The sequence below is a fragment of the Ceratotherium simum genome, chromosome X (assembly GCF_057802395.1).
Source record: "Ceratotherium simum simum isolate JZ-2026a chromosome X, ASM5780239v1, whole genome shotgun sequence".
NCBI lineage: Eukaryota > Metazoa > Chordata > Mammalia > Perissodactyla > Rhinocerotidae > Ceratotherium > Ceratotherium simum.
Window position 1 is genome coordinate 17,753,571 of NC_141940.1, and position 19,721 is coordinate 17,773,291.

At 41.8% G+C, this 19,721-nt stretch overlaps 1 protein-coding gene across 1 annotated transcript in view; it reads right to left on the minus strand.

Moving 5' to 3' along the window:
- Positions 1-18,763: 18,763 nt before the first annotated feature.
- Positions 18,764-19,721, minus strand: part of HPRT1 (hypoxanthine phosphoribosyltransferase 1) — a 41,751-nt gene continuing 40,793 nt past the window's right edge. Inside the window, exon 9 of the mRNA XM_004437259.3 lies at positions 18,764-19,500. Within this exon, the coding sequence (XP_004437316.1) occupies positions 19,435-19,500 (66 nt within the window). The 3' untranslated portion in view covers positions 18,764-19,434. The remainder of the gene's footprint in view (positions 19,501-19,721) is intronic.

Sequence of the window (19,721 nt, forward strand, 5' to 3'; positions counted from 1 at the left end):
GACGCAGGGATTGGCCACGCGGCGCGTTACCCTGGCCTGGGGGCGGGGGAGGCGCGGACTTGGGGGGTAAAAGGGCCAGGCCCCGTGACTCCTCCCTGGGCCAACCGCCGTGACCCAAGGCTGACGGGCGACCCCCAAGGGCCTTTAAACTTTCGCGCTGGATGCGCTAGGTACCTGGACAGCAGGGACCGGAAGGCCGACCCCTCCATGCCGGCCCGGTCAGCGACCCCCGGCGGAACCCAAACCTGAGCACTGCCTACCCCTGACGGGGCATACATGTGGAGGGGCAGCCTGGCATGGGGTGTCTTGGCCCAAGTGGGATAAGGAAAGCATCAATATGGGGTCAGGGGGTGAATTCTAGAAGATCTGATCTTGTTAACACTTAACACAGCTGAGGATGGGAGTTATTTGCCAAACCAAAATCAGAACGATTAAGTGAAAGTCTAAATGAATAACTCCACCACCCTCACGTCCAGCCTCCTTTCCCCGCTGAGCTCCCGGAACACTGGCTACCTGGCTTGTGTCCCCCAGGCAGGAGATTGGATTTTACTCTGTGTAGTAGACACCTCCGGTGCGTCTTGTCTATTCCTCTTGGGTCACCTCTGATTTCAGCTGCATAAGTACACTGTTTTGTATAAGACCAGACTGACTTCATGCTGGCAGCGTTTGATCTTCAGGGAGCATTAGGTATCTTTCTGCTTTCAGTTTCAAGTCCTTCTCTGATGCTGTAACGCTATGGTCTGAATGTTTGTGTCTCCCTTAAATTCATAGATTGAAACCTAACCCCCAAGGTGATGGTATTAGGATGCGCGGCCTTTGGGGGGTGATTAGGTCCTGAGGGTGGAACCCTCATGAATGGGAGTAGTGCCCTTATGAAAGAGGCTCTGGAAAGATCCCTCAACCCTTCAGCCATGTGAGGACACAGCGAAAAGATGGCAGTCTATGAACCAGGAAGCGAGTCCTCATCAGACACCAAATCTGCCAGTGCCATGATCCTGGACCTTCCAGCCTTCAGAACTGTGAGAAATAAATGTCTGTTGTTGATAAGCCACTCAGTCTGTGATATTTTGTTACAGCAGTCCAAGTGGACTAAGGCACTAGAGGAGCCTACCTGGCTCACTTTTAAGAGTAGCCTGTAAGTGTGGTCAGTTAACACCCCAGTGTCAACCCTCAACCGATGGGGAGATGGGAGCTGGTGTTTAAATGCTCTAGCTTCCTGTTCTTCAGTGGTCAATTCTGGGAGGCTTCTGAATGCTTCTAAGGAGGCCCTGGGTGGAATAAAACCCACGTTTCCCACAGGGGTGACTGCAGTAATGCACGTTTATTATGGCTTTTCCTCTTTCCCTGTGTCACTCTCTCAGCCCCCTCACTCCAACTACCTGAGATCAACTCCCAAATGAACTACCTGCTCTCAAATCCTTTTATCAGCCTCTACTTTTGAGGGAACCCAAATTAAGATACTCTGTATTTGGAGATGCCATAATGAAGTGTCTGTGTCCTGGTCCAACTATTCTAGAGTGAAGCCAGCGGAGAGGCCCGACCCATGCCACAGAACTTCCAGTCAACATTTTAGTGTCTCATCCCTAAATAGGGATCAGGGCCCAGGATCAGGGTCTAGATCTGGGACTAGAGTGAGGCAAGTGAGGTGCCCAGGGTGCAAGACTTAAGGAGGCACTTACTCTTAGGTGCTGACCCTGCTCTTGCATGAGCCTGAGACGTGAGCGCTTCCCTAAATGTTGCACCCTGGGTGTCCTGTTTGCCTTACCCTGGTCCCGGATTTGGCCAAGACATGAGTAAAAAGCCTCTAAGACTAAAACAAACAAATAGAAAAAAGAAACTCAAAGGAAAAGGAAATAATGCACACTGTAGAAAACAACTTTAAAAAATCCACAATAGCCTCAGTGAGTCCAATTCATAATTTATGCATTCATCAAGAAGAAACAAAAAGCATTTAAAGAACAAGAAAGAGCTCTTGGAAATTAAAAGTTTAGGACATCTCTCAGAGAGTAGACTGAAAAGGCAAAGAGTAGAAAAAAGGACAGAAAAGAAAAAGGACATTAGAAGATTATTCCAGGACACAAATAATAGATGTTCTAGAAAAAGAGCAGGGGAAAAAAAAAAGGTGGAGAGGATATTATCAAGGAAATAATAGATGAAAATGCCCAGAGCTGAAGGATGTGAATCTCCAATTTGGAAGAATCCACTGTGTGGATAGTGAGTAGTGAATGAAAACAGCCCAAACCAAGGCACCTCATCATGGAAATTTCAAACACGAGGATAAAGAGAAGATTCTAAGAGCTTCCAGGAGGAAAAAAAAATAGGTTATATGCAAAGGATCAGAAATCAGAAGAATGGCTTTGGATATTTCAAGAGGAATACTGGCAGCTGGAAGACAAGGAAGCAATGCCTTCAATATTCTGAAGGAAAATTAATATCCAACCTATAATTCTATATCCAGCCAAACCAACAATTAAGTGTGAGGCTAGAATATAAACATTTTCAGACATGCAAGGTCTCAAAATTTACTTCTTATGCACCATTTCTCAGGAAGCTACTGGAGGATGTATGCCACCAAAATGAGGAAAAGAGACTTCATTTCTCTAAATGGCAGACTAGGTAATTTGGACCAACACTCCTGCTGAAGACATCAAAGAAGGTGGACAAAATAAATTTAAAATATCCTTAAAAGTCTAAAACACTTAACAAGCTACTGAGAAAGTAATGAGCCAAGATCCAGGAGAGGACAAGAACTCAGAGAGATGAGACCAGCTCTTTGAGTCACTGGGGCCCAGGGAGATTTTCCCAATCAGGAAGAAGCTGTGAGACCGAGTGCTTCTAGTGGCCTCCCAGGGACAGGGAACAAAAGTCAGAGTCCAGGGTCAGCCCAAAATGGAGACCCTGGTAAACCATTGCCTGCCTTGGGCTGGTATCCTGAACAGCTACACCCTAGGAGTATGGAAAACTGGGAACTTAACCAGCTCTCACATGCACGCAGCCTGCCTTCCATTCATCTGAGTAACCCAGAAAATTTTATACTGAAATTGGATTAAGTTTATTTCAGATAGCTAGTAGCCCCAGACACCTGGGGAAAACAAATCAAAATCTTCTTAGGAGGAATATAACAATAGTCTAGGCTTCAAATTAATTCTTTAAATTAAAACCTAATGTGTAACACATAATCAAACACATAAAAATTTAAGACACTATGAGCAAGAATCAGTAGAAATAACAGCCAATAGAAATAAATGCAGAGGAGCTCTGAACACCACAATTTTCAAGCATGATTGTAAAACAATGATGCTTATTTTGTTCGAGGAGAAAATGCCAAGCTTTACAATTGTGGCAGGAAACAGAAAACTAACAAAAGAGACACAGAAGATTTTAAAAAAAGAAAAGAAAAGAAAAGAAAAGAAAAGAAAAGAAAAGAAAAGAAAAGAAAAGAAAAGAAACCAGAACATGAGAGTAAACCAATTAAGAGAAAGATATGGGATCCAACAAATAGGGAATACAACATGGGAGATACAAAGGAAATTCCCAAGATAGCGAAGAAGGATGTCAGTATGAACCCTGTGCACTAGACCTTGAGAGCTACCAGTTCAGATTGGAACAGGGGATGGAAGACCTCCAGAAGGTTGTTTTCCAGGAGGGAAAAAGATGGAACTGATAGATTATCTAATGTATTTCCCATATGAAAGACTGGGTTGAAAGTTGTTTTACAAAGTTATTGGACATTATGAAAACACTTAGTCAAGGATTTGAAGAAACTCAAGGAGACAGAGAGAGAGAGACAGAGACAGAGAAAGAGAGAGAGGCAGTCAATGGAAAATATTTAAAATTGTAAAGTCAGGAAGGAGCAGTATAAGCACAAGATTTTATTTGTTTGTAAGTCTAATTTCTCATGTAATTTCCTCTTTGACCCATGCGTTATTTAGAAGTGTGTTAATTTACTAACATTTGGGAACTTCCAGGCTTCTTTTGGGTTAATAAAATATGTCTTCAGGATACATGTTATTTCCTCTATTGTCTTCTTGGTTGTACTTCTTTTTGTTACTTTTCAGTAGTTGCTCTAGCGTTAACAATATGCATCCTTAACTTACAGGGTCTAGTTAGAGTCAGTATTGTATCTCGCATGCCTCATGCCTGAAACATCCAACTTCAACTTTCCCCTTGTCTCTACAGATGACACTTCACAAATCTACTAACCTTGCAACACAATAATTCCATTGACCTGCCCTCGTATTCTTTGTGTAATTCTTATATCTTTTATTTCTAGAGCTGTTACAAACCCCAGCTTACAGTTTTCACTTTTTTTTCTTTATAGAGCCATCTGTCTTCTAAGTAAATGACAAGAAGAAAGCATAGTCTTTTACATTGATTCACTTACTTGCCATTTCCAATGCTCTTCAGATCTTTGTGTAAATCCAGGTTTCCTTCTGGTGTAATTTCTCTTTGGTCTGAAGGACATCCTTTAATAGTTTCTTATAGAGAAGGTGTGCTGGTGACAAATTTTCTCACCTTTTGTTTATCTGAAACTATCTTTCTCTCATTTTTTCTTTTTTTTTTTGTCTGAGGAAGATTTGCCCTGAGCTAACATCTATTGCCAATCTTCCTCTTTTTCTTTTTCCTCCCCAAAGCCCCAGTGGATGGTTGTATATCCTAGTTGTAAGTCCTTCTAGTTCTTCTATGTGACCCACCGCCACAGGATGGCTACTGATGTGTCTAGTATTTTTGATTGAATACAGGACATTGTGAATAATATATTGTAGATATTCTGAATTCTATTATCTTCCTCTGCAGAGGTAATAGGCAGGTCGATTACCAGCTAATGGACTTTATATTTGTGTGGGCTTGGTTAGGACTGGTGCTAGGCAAGATGGTGAAGTAGCCAATTTGTCTGTAGCTCTGCTCTGCCCATACTGTTTCTGATGAGAACACTGCTGAATAGGACATCACTGTGCTATCCCCTTTTTCCAAAAGTAGAAATGGGAACCTAGGGAGGGACTCATCCAAGGTCAAAGGAAATAACTGGCAGGGAATGGACAAGGTACTTTGCCTCCCAGGTCAGTGTTCTTCCTCCCACATCATTGTGTTTATGGTGTTCTACCTTTTCTTTTAGAGTCTGTCGAATTCCGTGACCTTAAAATAGATTAGAAAAAGTAAAAATATGGGTGGAAAGCCAAAGCTATAGTTTAGGAGACGATGACGGGGCTGCTTTAGGATGGTGGCAGAGAGATAGAGAGGACAGATTCAACAGGTGTTTAGGTGGTCATATTTTTATTGTAACAGGGATGGTCCCTCTCTCCTGCCCCTCTTCCTCCCCTGAATATGGTTATGAGAGCTCTTCCCTCCATCACCCCTCTCCATGAACAGTGGTGCTCTGAAGGCCAGAGGGCAGTGGAGGAGGTGTCCTCATTATGATGGCTGAATGATTTGGGGAAGTCTCAAGACCCAGCCAAGGTGATTTTCCCACTCACAAGATGCCACGACAATTAGCAGGGAAAATAATTATTCCAGTCACAAGACGGGCAGCCTGCATAGTCCCGCTGTTCTTGGACTATGGTGCTGGGGTGACTTCCTTGGGCCCACATGCACTTGGGCACACAGATGGTCCTCTAAACTGCAGTTCTGCTCCTATTTACTGGACCCAACACTTTCTGGGTCACCAAGTGAAGATGGGAACACTTCGAAGAATGGTACCCGGGTGTATGAATCCCAGGCCTCCTTTCCCAGTCTCTTCCCAGGTTCCTGCCCACTTCCGCTTTAAGCTCTCACCCATAAATGCCCTCATTCTACTTCTTTTCCCTCACAGTAGGGCTAAATGGTTCATGAAGCAATTGCCAGCAAGGACCCCTAGTCTTTCAGCAACACAAAACTTGTTTACTCTCTGAACGGCAAGGAGGCCCCAGACCTTAAAAACACAGTGATGTCTTCTAAAGCACCATAACCACAATAACAACAAATTAAGTTTTCATACCCTGATATCTATTCTTACATTAAAAAGAGTAATGAGAATGTACACCATTTCTGTTTAAAAAATCATATCTTTTAAGAAAACACAAATGTATATGCATAGAGAAAAGTCTGGACATATATCCACAAACTTTTTAATTGTGGTTCTCTCTGGGATGGACTTCCCAGAAATTTTCACTTTCTTCCTTTAAATGGAAACTCTGCTGTATTAATTAATTTATTATTTATTTAATTTACATTGAGCATATATACCTTTTACAATCAGAAAAAATGATAAAGCTATTTTGATTAATAAATTAATAACTTGATTAACAAAAAAAACATTCCCAGCATTGGGTGTATGGTTCAAACGAAGACTACTTTGAAAGTTTTAATCCATCTCGGTAGAACTGTGAAAGGACCTGCTTTAAGTCAGGGCTTTCCAGAGACCACAGAGAAGGAAAAGAAGCTATTTTGATTTTTTTTTTTCTTTTAATTTTTGTTTATTGCAGTAACATTGGTTTATAACATTGTAAAAATTTCAGGTGTACATCATTGTACTTCTATTTCTGCATGGACCACATCATGTTCACCACCAAAATACTAATTACAACCCATCACCACACACATGCACCGAATTATCCCTTTCATCCTCCTCCCTCCCCCCTCCCCTCTGGAACAGTTATTATTTTAAAAATAATATACATACAGTTGTTAAAAACATTGGTAATAAAAGTCTGTGTAACAATTGTAATAAGAATTGCCATTTATTGACTACCTACCCCATGTTACGGGCAATGGGTCCTCAGTTGAAATTGAGGTTCAGTGAGGTTAAGGGTCTTGCTCAGACTCCATGAGTAGGGAAGAAGTGGAGCTGAGCACAGGAATCCAATTCTGTCAGTAGACGCATCTTGGTCTTCTCATGCAATAGCCTAGAAATGTGTATGAGACAAAAAGCTAAACAAAAAAAAATTCATGGTCATGTATAAAGTATGATTACAATTAGGATAAAAAAACACTATGCACTTATGATTGTGTTTGGATGACTTATCTCCTAGTTTTCTCTATTTTCCACATTTTTAAAAATCAGAGAGCATTAAAAACCATTGGAGGGCCAGGCCCGTGGCTTAGCGGTTAAGTGCGCGTGCTCCGCTGTTGGCGGCCCGGGTTCGGATCCCGGGCACGCACCGACACACTGCTTCTCCGGCCATGCTGAGGCTGCATCCCACATACAGCAACTAGAAGGAAGTGCAGCTATGACATACAACTATCTGCTGGGGCTTTGGGGGGAAAATAAATTAATTAATTAATTAAAAAAACAACATTGGAGCACAAGTTGAGGGTTTCTTCTTGATGTAATCAGAATGATTGAAAATAATTAAAAAGAGGAAAAGAAAATCAGAGAGCATTACTTCATTTTTTAAATTACTTTCTTCTTTCTCTGTTTTAGCTACCATAAAAATAGTTTTTTTCTGATTATATACGTTTAGATATATACATAAAAGTGCAAGAACCAAACAAACAACCCTGATTACAAAATGGGCGAAGGTCTTGAATAGGCATTTCTCCAAGGAAGATGTACAAATAACCAATAAGCACATGAAAAGATGCTCAACATTATTATCATTAGGGAAATGCAAATCAAAACCACAATGAGATACCACTTCATACCCATCAGGATGGCCATTATCAAGAAAACAGACAATAACGAGTGTTGGCGAGGATGTGGAAAGATTGGAACCCTGCACACTGCTGGTAGGATTGTAAAATGGTGCAGTCACTGTGGAAAACAGTATGGCAGTTCTTCAAAAAATTAAACATACAATTATCGTATGATCCAGCAATTCCACTTCTGAATATATACCCAAAAGAATTGAAAGCAGACTCAGATATTTGTATACCTATGTTCATAGCTGCCTTATTAACAATAGCCAAAAGGTGGAAGCAACCCAAGTGTATTAATTTGCTAGGGCTGCCATAACAAAATACTACAGACTAGGTGGCTTATCCAACAGAAATTTATTTCCTCACAGTTCTAGAGGCAGGAAGTCCAAGATCAAGGTGTCAGCAGGGTTGGTTTCTCCAGAGACCTCTCTCCTTGGCTTGTAGATGGCCACCTTCTTGCTATGTTCTCACACAGCCTTTTCACACATTCTTGGTACCTCTTCCTCTTCTTATAAGGACACCAGTCTTATAAGACTAGGGCCCCATCCTTATAACCTCATTTAACCTTAATTACCTCTTCAAAGGTCTTATCTCAAATAGTCACATTGGGGGCTAGGGCTTCAACATATAAATTTTGGGGGGACACAATTCAGTCCATAACACCACATGTCCATCAATGGATGAATGGATAAACAAAATATCACATATACATACAATGGAATATTATTCAGCCCTAAAAAAGAAGGAAATTCTAACACATGCTATAACATGAATGAAACTTGCAGACACTACGGTAAGTGAATAAGCCAGTCACAAAAGGACAAATATTCTATGATTCTCCTTACATGAGGCACCTAGAGTAGTCACATTCATAGAGACAGAAAGTAGAATGGTGGTTGCCAGGGGCTGGGGGCAGGGGGACCAAGGAATTATTGTTTAATGTGTACAGAGTTTCAGTTTTGGAAGATGAAAAAGTTCTGGAGGTGGATAATGGTTATGGTTGCACAACAATGTAAATGTGCTTAATGCCACTAAACTGTACACTTAAAAATGGTTAAAATGGTTAATTTTATGCCATGTATATGTTACCACAATAAAAAAAGTGCAAGAATCTCATAATAATCATTAAAAATTGGTGAACTCATCTTTTCTACACTTATGTATACAATATGTTTTTTCTTTTCTGTCCTTTCAGAAGAAAGGACATTTCAAGCGCAATGCATAGAGAATCATAACACAGATGCCCACATACCCACCATCACCTGTAACAAATTTTAACATTTTCTCATTCTTGCTTGAGATCTTTTATAAAAGTCTTTTTTTATTATGTAATATTCAGTACCTACAATATTGTATATTTAGTGTGCATATATAAAACAAGAATGCACACTTGATAACTCACCACAACACCCATCCACAGAACTAGGCCCTTATGGATACCTTTGAATCCACCTGTGTTCATCCCCATCACATCCCTCTGCCTCTTCCTACCTGCACCGCCCCTCTCCAAAAAAAACTATCCTTACTTTTGTGTTTATTATTCCCCTGCTTAAATAACTTGCCACATGTGCATATAGCTCTATTCTGGCCATGTTTTGCTGCCTAAGAAACTACCTCAAAACTTAGTGACTTAAAGCATCAACCATTTAATTACATCTCATGATTCTATGGGTCAGGAATTCAGGCAGGGTTCAGCTGGGTGATTCTTCTATTTCACACAGTGGAAGGGTTGATCTGGAAAGTCCACATGGGCTCCACTCAAGTCTGGAGCCTTTGTAGGGATGGGTAGAAGACTGAGTTTAGCTGGGACTGTTTACTGAGCATAGGCTCCAGAATGATTGGCTCTGGGTAGTCAAACTTCTCTTATGGTAGCTCAGGACTTTCAGTGTTCCAAGAGAGCCAAACAAGGCTATAAGGCTTCTTACGACTGAGCCTCGGAAGTCCCGGAACGTCACTTCTGCTGCAGCCGATTGGTCAAGCAAGTCTCCAACGCCAGCCCGGATTCAAGGGCAGGGGAATTTGCTCCACCTCTTAATGGGAGGATTAGAAAATCATTTTTGGCCATCTTTGATCTATCACAGCCCCTAGACAATATGTTCTGTAGTATTTTTAAGGCCAGATTGTGGCAGGGGCCCTGCACATGCTGAGCATTCCACAGCAAATGTCACCTTCTCATTTAGGCTTATCCTGATATCTTATTTTTCTTCCTTTCTTAAAAAAAACTTATGGAAAATTTCAAATATATAAAAAGGTAGAATAGTGTCATAAACACCTCATATACCCATCACCCAGCTTCAGTGATCATCAGCTCATGGTCAGTCTTGCAGCCTTTTCCCCACCTATCTCCCTCTGCTCTCGTATTATTTTGAAGCATCTTAGATTCAATGAAACACAGGAATATTTTTGGTTTATCTAACCTAAAAATTTTTCCATGTTCCCCATTTTTCGCTTAACAAGCACAAAACTCCACTTTATTGGCACTTGGGACCACAGAGGTTGCCTCCCTAGCACCAATTCCCTGCTTCTTCCTTTTTCAATGAATCCTGATTTTGTTCAATGTGTCCCAAGGGAAATGGACTCTAATCTTGGCCCCAGAAGCGGGCCTGATTGGGTGAAGGGCAATCCCACCTCCAATTGCCAATGACTGGTTAAGAAACGGACATTTGAGCCCATTCTGGCTAGTGAGACCTAAGGAGAGATTTTTCATCATGTTTTAAGAGAGTTGACAAAGAAAGCCCTTCTTGAGGAAGCTTGCACCCAGATGACTATTGGCAGCCCTCAGCTGACCACAGGGAGGACCAGCCTTAGGATGAAGTGCCAAGTGTCCCCGGCACTAAGGACGGCAGAGTAGTGGGATGGAAACCACGTGGGTCCCTGGCATCATAAAGGAGCAGTGGATCAAGCTGTTCAGGCATGAGCTGCCTCCGGACTTCCCAGTTACACAGCCAATAAATCCTCCTCATTGTTTCACCCAGTTTGAGCTGGGCAATCTGACTGGAAGCCTAGAACATCCTAACTGATACAAAGGCCCTTAAGATGACCTTAGTCTACCTGTCTGGCTTTCTCTCTTATCACTCCCCTCTACATCCTCTCTGCCACAACCAAAATAGGCTACTCACCATTTCCCACAATGCCCTGCAATTTTTTTTTTTAACCTATGGCTTTGCCCAAGCAGACCTTTTGGCTGAAATCTTTTCCCCAGCCTTCCTTCCTCTATTATCTACCTGTCCAAACCTTTCCCACTCTCCAAAATCTCATTTTAAATGCTGCTTTTCCCCGAAGCTTCTCTCAGAATGCCCCCGTCTCCCTCTCCTGTTCTGGGTTTCCTCTTTGAATTCCCATTGCATTAGGTGTGCCCTCCTCTTCTAGCACCGAACTGCCTTGTAGTAGAATCACTCGTATTCTTGACCACTCTCCCCTACCAGACCTTAACCCCCACGAGGGCAAGGACAACTTGCATTCATCTCTATCCCTGAAGCACCTAGCACAGAGCCTGAGACACAGGAAGGCCCCATAATTACCTACTGAATTGAACAGCAACAATGCCAGATGTGGTTGCTCCTTTAACCTTTGTGACCCTAGACAATTGTTTTCTATGAAGGCTCAGTGACTTTTTAAAGAAATTATGTCTCCAAATATTTACAAGTAACACATGTAAACATATTTTGAAAATGGGGAGGGTGGAATCAACTGAAGGCAACATCTTCTCCCAGCTTCCAACCAAAGGCCAGTGGCCTCTTGTGGACCTTGTTTAACCACGCCTAAATGACTAGAATAAGGGTTCCAGTCGTTAACGGAGTATTTTCAGAAAGGGGACTTCTGAAGTGCCGAGCTACAGGAAGACCCAGACTGAGGAGGGACCAAGACAATTTTAAGAAAGGGGTGGTTCAAACACTGGCCCTGGCATCAGACAGATCCTGGTTTGAGTACTGGTTATGTTCCAGATACGTCATCTTGGACAAATTCCTTATGTTCTCTGGGGCTCAGCTCCCTCATCTAAGAAAATGTGGGTAGTAACAGGACCTACCTTGAGGGCTTGTTGTGAACTCAGAATGAAGTAATGCATGTAAAGTGCCTACACACAGTAAGCGCTCGGTAAACATGTAACTGTCATTCAAAACAGGGAAGATGGCACTCACTGGGTGGGTTAGAAAAGGATGGAAAATAGGGATAGTGGGACTAGGATAGTGGGGATGGGGAGGGAATAAAATATCTCTGAATAGACCTTTTTGTTTTTTTTTTTTAATTTTATTTATTTATTTTTTTTCCCCAAAGCCCCAGTAGATAGTTGTATGTCGTAGCTGCACATCCTTCTAGTTGCTGTATGTGGGACGCGGCCTCAGCATGGCCGGAGAAGCAGCGCGTCGGTGCGCACCCGGGATCCAAACCCAGGCCGCCAGCAGCGGAGCGTGCGCACTTAACTGCTAAGCCACGGGGCCGGCCCTGAATAGACCTTTTTGTATAGCTCTGACTCTTGTTATATGTCACCATAAGAACTAATCAATTACAACCAGGATATGGGAGCCAGGGGCATAAATGGAATACAAACACTAACAAATGAAGCAAACGCATTCCAGGGGAACAACACAGCCAGGCTGAAAGGGATGGAAAGGAAAATAACTACGTAATTTTGGAAAACAGTATTTTGATTGGATACTATAAGGCTCACAACAAAAAGATCTGTTGACAAATACTGGACTCCAGGTAGTAAATCTGTTATAGGCATATGTAACAACTTTATGATACTAGGGTTGAACAAGTAGTGAATACAGCCACATTCTCACTGTCAAAGAAAAAAGTTAAAAAATAAGGAAAAGGGGAAGGCTAGAATGAATCCTGCGGTGTGGATTAGAGTGGAGACATCAGTACATTTATTTTCATATGTACACAGATAGACAGGTACAGAAATATAGATGTGTGTGTGCATGGGTTAGTATACAGGCTTCTATTTCTTAGCTCTGTCTCAGGAGGACCTAGAAGGGCACCCCCATAGTAAGAAGCACACCTAACACCCAGATCTTGGTTTCTAATACCACTCTTCAATAAAGGAACCAGGGCTCCTGGGAGTAACAGCTGATGCTGGACCAGGGCAGGGAAAATACAAGTGAACCTGTAACGTCTTGTGGTGCCAGGAAATAAGGAAGCACTTGGAAGAGGGTGGGCATGACAAGAGGATGCAGGAGCTAACCCAGGAAGATGCGGGGCAAGCGTTCCAGAGGAGGCCATGTGCAATATAATCGAACCTTCATCTTCAAAGCTCTCAAATATTGTCCCAATGAAAGGAATAGCAAAAATGTTAGGAAAGGAAGCTCTACTGAAAAGCTACCAAGTTTGAAAGTCACTTCAGTCAAGAATCATAATGAGGAAGCTCATTATGAAGTACACCCATATTGTGTAAAGAGAAAACGTGAAACTTAACTTGGCAGTTTTTATCAGTAATGCCGGAAGTTACAAATAATAATGAAAAACCATTAAAAAATCATTACTCTTTCAAGTGGTTTGAAGTATCTATAAAATTCACATTTAAAAATGGCAAAGAGCACACACAATCCTTCATGCCAGAAAGTTATTTTGTCTGAAGCTGCCCACAGGATCGTAAAATAAGCCAGCAGAAAAATTTGAAGATCACATTGGAAAAACTTGGTAATTCTCTTTGAAAATGCTTCCTAGTGCCAGAGGAAGTCAGTTTACATTCTTAAAGATCAGCTGTGACTTCAAAAAGCTATTTAACGTGCAAGTCATTTGAAATGATTACTGTCAATGAACTTAATATTTTCCTCTACGCTATCAGTGTATTATTCATTTCCACATGAGAGATGGGCACTAAAGGTTAAGCAGCAATGAACTAGGAGGGCAGGTTCTGGAATGAGATTGCCTAGGTTCAACTTCCTCATCTGCCACTTCCAGCTGTGTGATCTTAGGCAAATTATGCAACCTCTCTGGGCCTGCATTTCTTCATATGTAAAACTGGGATGAATAAAAAAGAACCCCACCTCCTAAGAGTTATCATAAGGATTCAAAAGTGCTTAGTACATTTCCATTGCATATGGTAATAATTCAATAAATGTTAGCTATTAATAATAAAAAGGGTTTTTTTTTGCTCAACTTGAAAAATATAAATTTTGCTTCTCATTCTAGGTAATTCAGATATAATTTTAAAATGTTGTATTTCCTTTTTTACTTTCTATCATTTATCCAACAAATATTTATCGAGCACTATCATTTGCCAGGCCCTCTTGAAGGGGCTAGGGACATAGCAGTGAAGGAGACTGGTAAGGTTCTGCCCTCATGGAGCTAGCTGATGGTCTGCCAGGGGAGAGAGATAATAAGCAGAGAAATAAAGGAAAAGGTCAATTTGGCAGGTGCTTATAAGGGAACAACTCTGCCGTGGACGTCTCCACATAGGCCACGTAGACCAGGTCAACTGCAGTCTGACCCAAGTCTCAGACGTCACCCTGTGAAACTCCCAGGAATGTGGTAAGGTGACGTCACCCTGTGAAACTCCCATGAACATGGTAAACAGCTTTGTGAGAAGCTGTCCCAGGGCCATTTGTCACCCACCTCCCCATCTTGTGGAGGCCACCATGAGGCAGTTTCTCATATGCCTCCCTGGTTCCAGTAAGGCATGGGACTCTCAACCTTGCCTCCCCACCGTGGCTAGAGTTGCAGGCTATAAAATCATTTAGCTGGAGTATGGAGCCAGCTCCTCAACAGGGCAACCCACCACTTGTGTCATCTGTCCTCTCTGGTTTGGTGTCATCCTGTAGGACTGGGGATGAGGGAAGCTGACAATCATGCTGATCATGCTTATGCTGAGTAATAAACTACCTGTATCCACTTGGGCTTTCTGGTTCCTACCCAGCCGAAGCTGTGGCAGTGGCAAGTCCAACCTAGAAGCTGTAGTAGTTGTTGCCAATAGAGTGCTTGACCGCTTGACAGTGCTAAGGACCATGAGGAATGTAAAACAGAAGGAATGTAATGGAGAGTGACTTGGAGGCTGTTAGAGAGAGAGATCAGGGAACAGTTCCCCAAGGTGATTTGTGAGCCAGCCAGGTTGATCTGGGGGAACCGAGTGACAGGCAGAAGGAACAGCAATTACAGAGGCCTGAAGGCAGGGCGGAGATTGGCAGGTATGAGGAACTGAAAGAACAGTAGTGGGCTTGAAGTGAAGTGAGCAAGAAGGATAAATGAAGCTAGACAAGTGGGCAGAGGCTAGTTTACACATGGGCCTGCAGGCCATACGACAGCTTGAGTTTTCAAGTGTTAAGCAGACAATGATATAATCCAAATTATATTTTTAAAAGATCATCCAAAAAAAGAAAAGAAAAACAAGAGTGAAAAAAGATGACCCTAACTGCAGTGTGGGGGCTGAAGGGGCAGGGGGCAAGAGCAGAGGCAGGGAGAGCAGCCGGGAGGCTCCCACAGCAGGCCGAGTGCTCTAGCTCAGGTGGTGGTGGACACAGATGTGAAGCGATCCCGGAGCTGGCTCTGAATGCTTGCAGTACAGTGATGCAGCCAGGGTGCTGGGAGCAGCGAGGTGGGGAAGAGATTACTCGCCATTGTAAGGAATTTGGCTTTCACTCCAAAATGGGGAGCCACAGGAAGGATTTGAGCCGAAGAGTGACTCAGTCTGACTAATGTTTTAATTAGGATCACTTTAGCTGCTGTGTGGAGAGACTGTGTGTGTGTCAGTCAGGTGGAAGGGGGACAAGGAAGGAAGCTGGAGACCGGGTCAGAGGCTACTGCAATAATCCAGGGAAGAAAGAGTGGCCAATTTGTCCATGGCAGCTTTCCCCCGACTAATTTGGCAATTGAACATCTGTGATGGTCTCTTCTTCTGTGAGATGTACTGTGAATAAATAAAAACAATGTACATAAAGCACTTAGCACAGCATCTGACACTCATTAAACAATTTAAATAGTAATTACTGGTGGCATTGCCAGTTTTATTCCTGAAGCCTCTGCAGCTACTTTCAGAACTGCTCTTAGAAGTTCTTGTGCCTTTAAAAATGCAAGTAAAATCTTATCACTCCCTACTTAAAAATCCTCAAGTGCCTTCCCATTGTGGAATGCAGAAAATCCATACTCCTTGCCACGGCCTACAGGTCATTCATGGTCTGGCCCTGGCCTTCCTCTCCAGTCTCAGGTCCTACTGCCCTCCTTACTTACAGACACACTGGCCTTCCTTCTCTCCCTCCACCACCTCAGAAGGCTTGTCGCCATCTCAGCACCTTTTGCATTTGCCATTCCTACTGCAAGGACCTCTCTATTCCTAGCCGTTCGTGTGGCAGGTTTCTTTTCCATTCAGTCGCAGCTCAAACCAGTCAACCTTCCCCAATGACCTTATCTAACGTATGGCGCCCACCCCTCACCCCCCAGTCCTTAGCACATTGCTTTTAGATCCTTCACAGTCTGCCACTATTTGAAATTATCTTGTTTACTGTCCCTTTTCCCAACTAGAATGAAATCTTCATGAAACCAGGAACCTTGCCTGTCTTCCCCAGGACCTGGCACACAGAGGGTGCTGTGTTTCTAGAATGTCAAATGCAGGGAAGGACATTAATTGATTAACTTTCCAAGCTAATGAATTAGAAGAGTAGCTCAGATTAGCTATAAATCTTTTATTTATGGAATTAAAATGGGGACCTACCTATATTTACAGGTATGATACATATAATATTCTAAGCATTTACAATACGGGAACATATGAAGGGTTCTACACATATGAATATTCCAAGTCACTAAGCTTTACCTCTTCTTTAAGCACCAACATTCCCTTGGATGGTAATATTCCTAAAACAGATTCCATGTTTCCCTATTTCCTAAAATCAAGCAAATGAACTTTCATTTTCCTTTCCTTATGAACATCCCTTTATTATATGGGGATGTAATGAAAGTGCAGCCCTGAAGGATTACTGAGGTGTGACACTTATGACCATTTTTCCTATACTAAATGACTAAACGGCCCCAGGAGGCTATAGCTTTTTCTTTTTAATACTTTTCCTCTAGCTTGACAGGCTGTTACCCTGAAAATTACTGCTGCTCCTGTCAGTATCTCCCTTCCCCTATCTTATAAACAGACTACATCTAATCTGTTGACAGTTGGTTAAAGAAATAAAATTATTAGATTTGTATGCCCAAAAAGCAGGTTAAATAAGGTCTGAGGAGTATTCTTATGAGAAAAGCGTTGAGTTTCAGGAGGCCTTTCCTTCCTGGCTGTTATAGCTGCGTTACTTGTTGGGTTTGCCAACCAGCTAAAACATTACTTAAGCACAAACTAGAGAGTTTGGGCAAATCAGAAGGGGAAACAGTTCAGCTTCTTTATGATATTGTAGCAAGAATCAGACAGATCTTAGTTTAAATCTCTGCCACTTACTAGCCATGCACCTAACTTCTCAAAACATTCATATTTTTTAGCAGCAACTAATGTTGATGGAGCACTCGCCACGTCCCAGGCCTGTCCTGCTTCACCTGCACTATCACATCTAACAAATCCTCACAATAAGTCCGTGAAGGAGACAGCATCATCCCCACTAATCAGATAAGAAGACAGGTTCCAAAGTTAAGTTAACTGGATGTCACACAGCTAATAAGCAAACATCAGGACAGTCTAACCCAGAGCTCTTAGCTATTCATTCATTCAACAACAACCACCTGAGCTCCTACTATCTTTGAGGCACTAAGTATACATCAGTGAACGAGACAGATAAATTCTTGCCCTCCTTATGCAACTTACATTCTAGAAGACGTGGAGGGGAGAGACAAACAGTGAACAATAAACACAAATGTAAATTATACAGCATGTTACTAGGTTACACCACTCAAAATTGCCAATAGACAACTATTTTTACCTACAAAATGGCAATTTGATATGGTTCAACCCATAGAAGGCGGTAAGTGCAACTGAAAAGAGGAGGGTAAGAAGGATCGGTAGCGGGAGGCAGGCTACAGTAGGAAATAGGGTAGCCCCGCAGACCTCGGTGAGGTGCCATGCTGCGGGGAGGAGAGGAATCAGGAGTCATCTCCAATACTACACTCACATGTGGTAACGACTGCAACCTCACAGGGTTATGATAATCAAATGGGATAACAAAAGTGAAAAAGTTTTGTAAACTAGGAAGTCCTAGAACTATGACAAATTACTATTTAGTATTAAAGTTCCCTACTTCACTACTGGGAATTACAGCAAATTTTGTTGTTTTGTTTTTTTGTGAGGAAGATTAGCCCTGAGCTAATCTCTGGATTAGCTTGGAAACATCTGTTTCCAATCCTCCTCTTTTTGCTGAGGAAGACTGGCCCTGGGCTAACATCTGTGCCCATCTTTCTCTATATGGGATGCCGCCACAGCACGGCTTAACAAGTGGTGTGTCAGTGCGTGCACAGGATCCGAACCTGCGAACCCCGGGCCACTGAAGCGGACCATGCAAACTTAACCGCTACACGACCAGGCTGGCCCCATACAGCAAATTTTTTAAGGCATAAATACAGTTAGATGGCTGGCAAGGTTACTAGTTCATACCTTACCTGGAGCAGAGAAGCAATTAAGAGTTTTGGTTTAGGGGCCAGCCCGGTGGTGCAGCGGTTAAGTGCACATGCTCTGCTTCAGCCACCCGGGGTTCGCAGGTTCAGATCCCGGGTGCACACCAACACACTGCTTGTCAAGCCATGCTGTGGCAGCGTCCCATATAAAGTAGAGGAAGATGGGCACGGATGTTAGCCCAGGGCCAATCTTCCTCAGCAAAAAAAAAAAAAAAGAGTTTTGGTTTAAAATTTTTCTTCCTGCTCCCAGAAAACAAAAAGTTTTGTTGTTGTTCTTTAGTCAATAAAGTATTATCTACACAAAAAAGGTAACAGTACATGTCTGAAAACAAACTGTTGAGATGCAGGTGAGACTGTGATCTAAACAATTTAACAGAACTCCAAGAGAAAGCCATGTTATTTTAGATAGTAAAATGTAATAAACTATACCATGTGTCTGAAATTTAATGTCTCTGAAGTAGGTAAGAATTTCACTAGCTCCACCAATCTATTCTACCAGATAATCATTATTTGCTATGCTTGGTAAAGATTACAATTAAACCAGCTATTAAAACTTAACAGACAAGGAAAAGGTAACCAACAGAAAACTACACTAGGTTAATTTGTAGAGAAATGATAGGTATGCATAGTTTCTTTTAAACAGAGAGCCTTTATTTTAAGGATTTTTACATCGAAGAATTCAAAAAGTAGTGAAGTTTTTTTGGAATGCATTGACTTGTATTTAAAAGGAACCGTTGACAAAGATTCACCAGAAATTATCTGAACAAGTGGGAAAATATAGTTACTACTACTGAAACACTACTAAAATAATTCCAGGACATACGGTTTATCCGACATAACAATACCTCTTAGATGCTGTCATTGAAACGAAAACTGCTTCTTTACTTTTCTAAACACACAGTGGTATAATAAACAATATTCAATCACTTCTGTTCTTTCCTGAATATAAAAAAATTAAAATACCAATTAAAAAACTAATATATCTTCTCTTTAAATGTTTCTTACAGATACAATTTCAATATTTTCATTCAATAGTGGTGTGGCTTAAGAGATTTTTCATTCACAAGTCAAACAACAATCCACCCAAAGGGAACTGATAGTCTACAGGCTCATAGTGCAAATAAAGAGTTCAGGAATGCAGCAACTAACATCTCTGAAATACAAAACAGATAAAATTTTTAGAAGATACATGCAATAAGCTCTACTAAGCGGCTGGCCACAGAACTAGAACATCTGATAATTTTACTGGTGATTTCAATGAGACTCCAGATGTTTCCAAACTCAACTTGAATTCTCATCGTAGGCTTTATATTTTTCTTTTCCAGTTTCGCTAATGACACAAACATGCTACAAAAAAAAATCCAGAAATTCATGTTAGAAAAGTGTATTCTGAAATGAAAGGCAAGAACAGCATTTTGCATATCTTATACGAACAGTATTATGCTGCAGGGTTTTTTACTAAACAGATTTGTGCAGTCTTCCTAATCTTCCTCACCCATGTTCATAAATGCATTCTTGGGACTCCCGCCTCCAGAGTAGGAGGTGGGTATTTGAAGGAGGGTGAATTA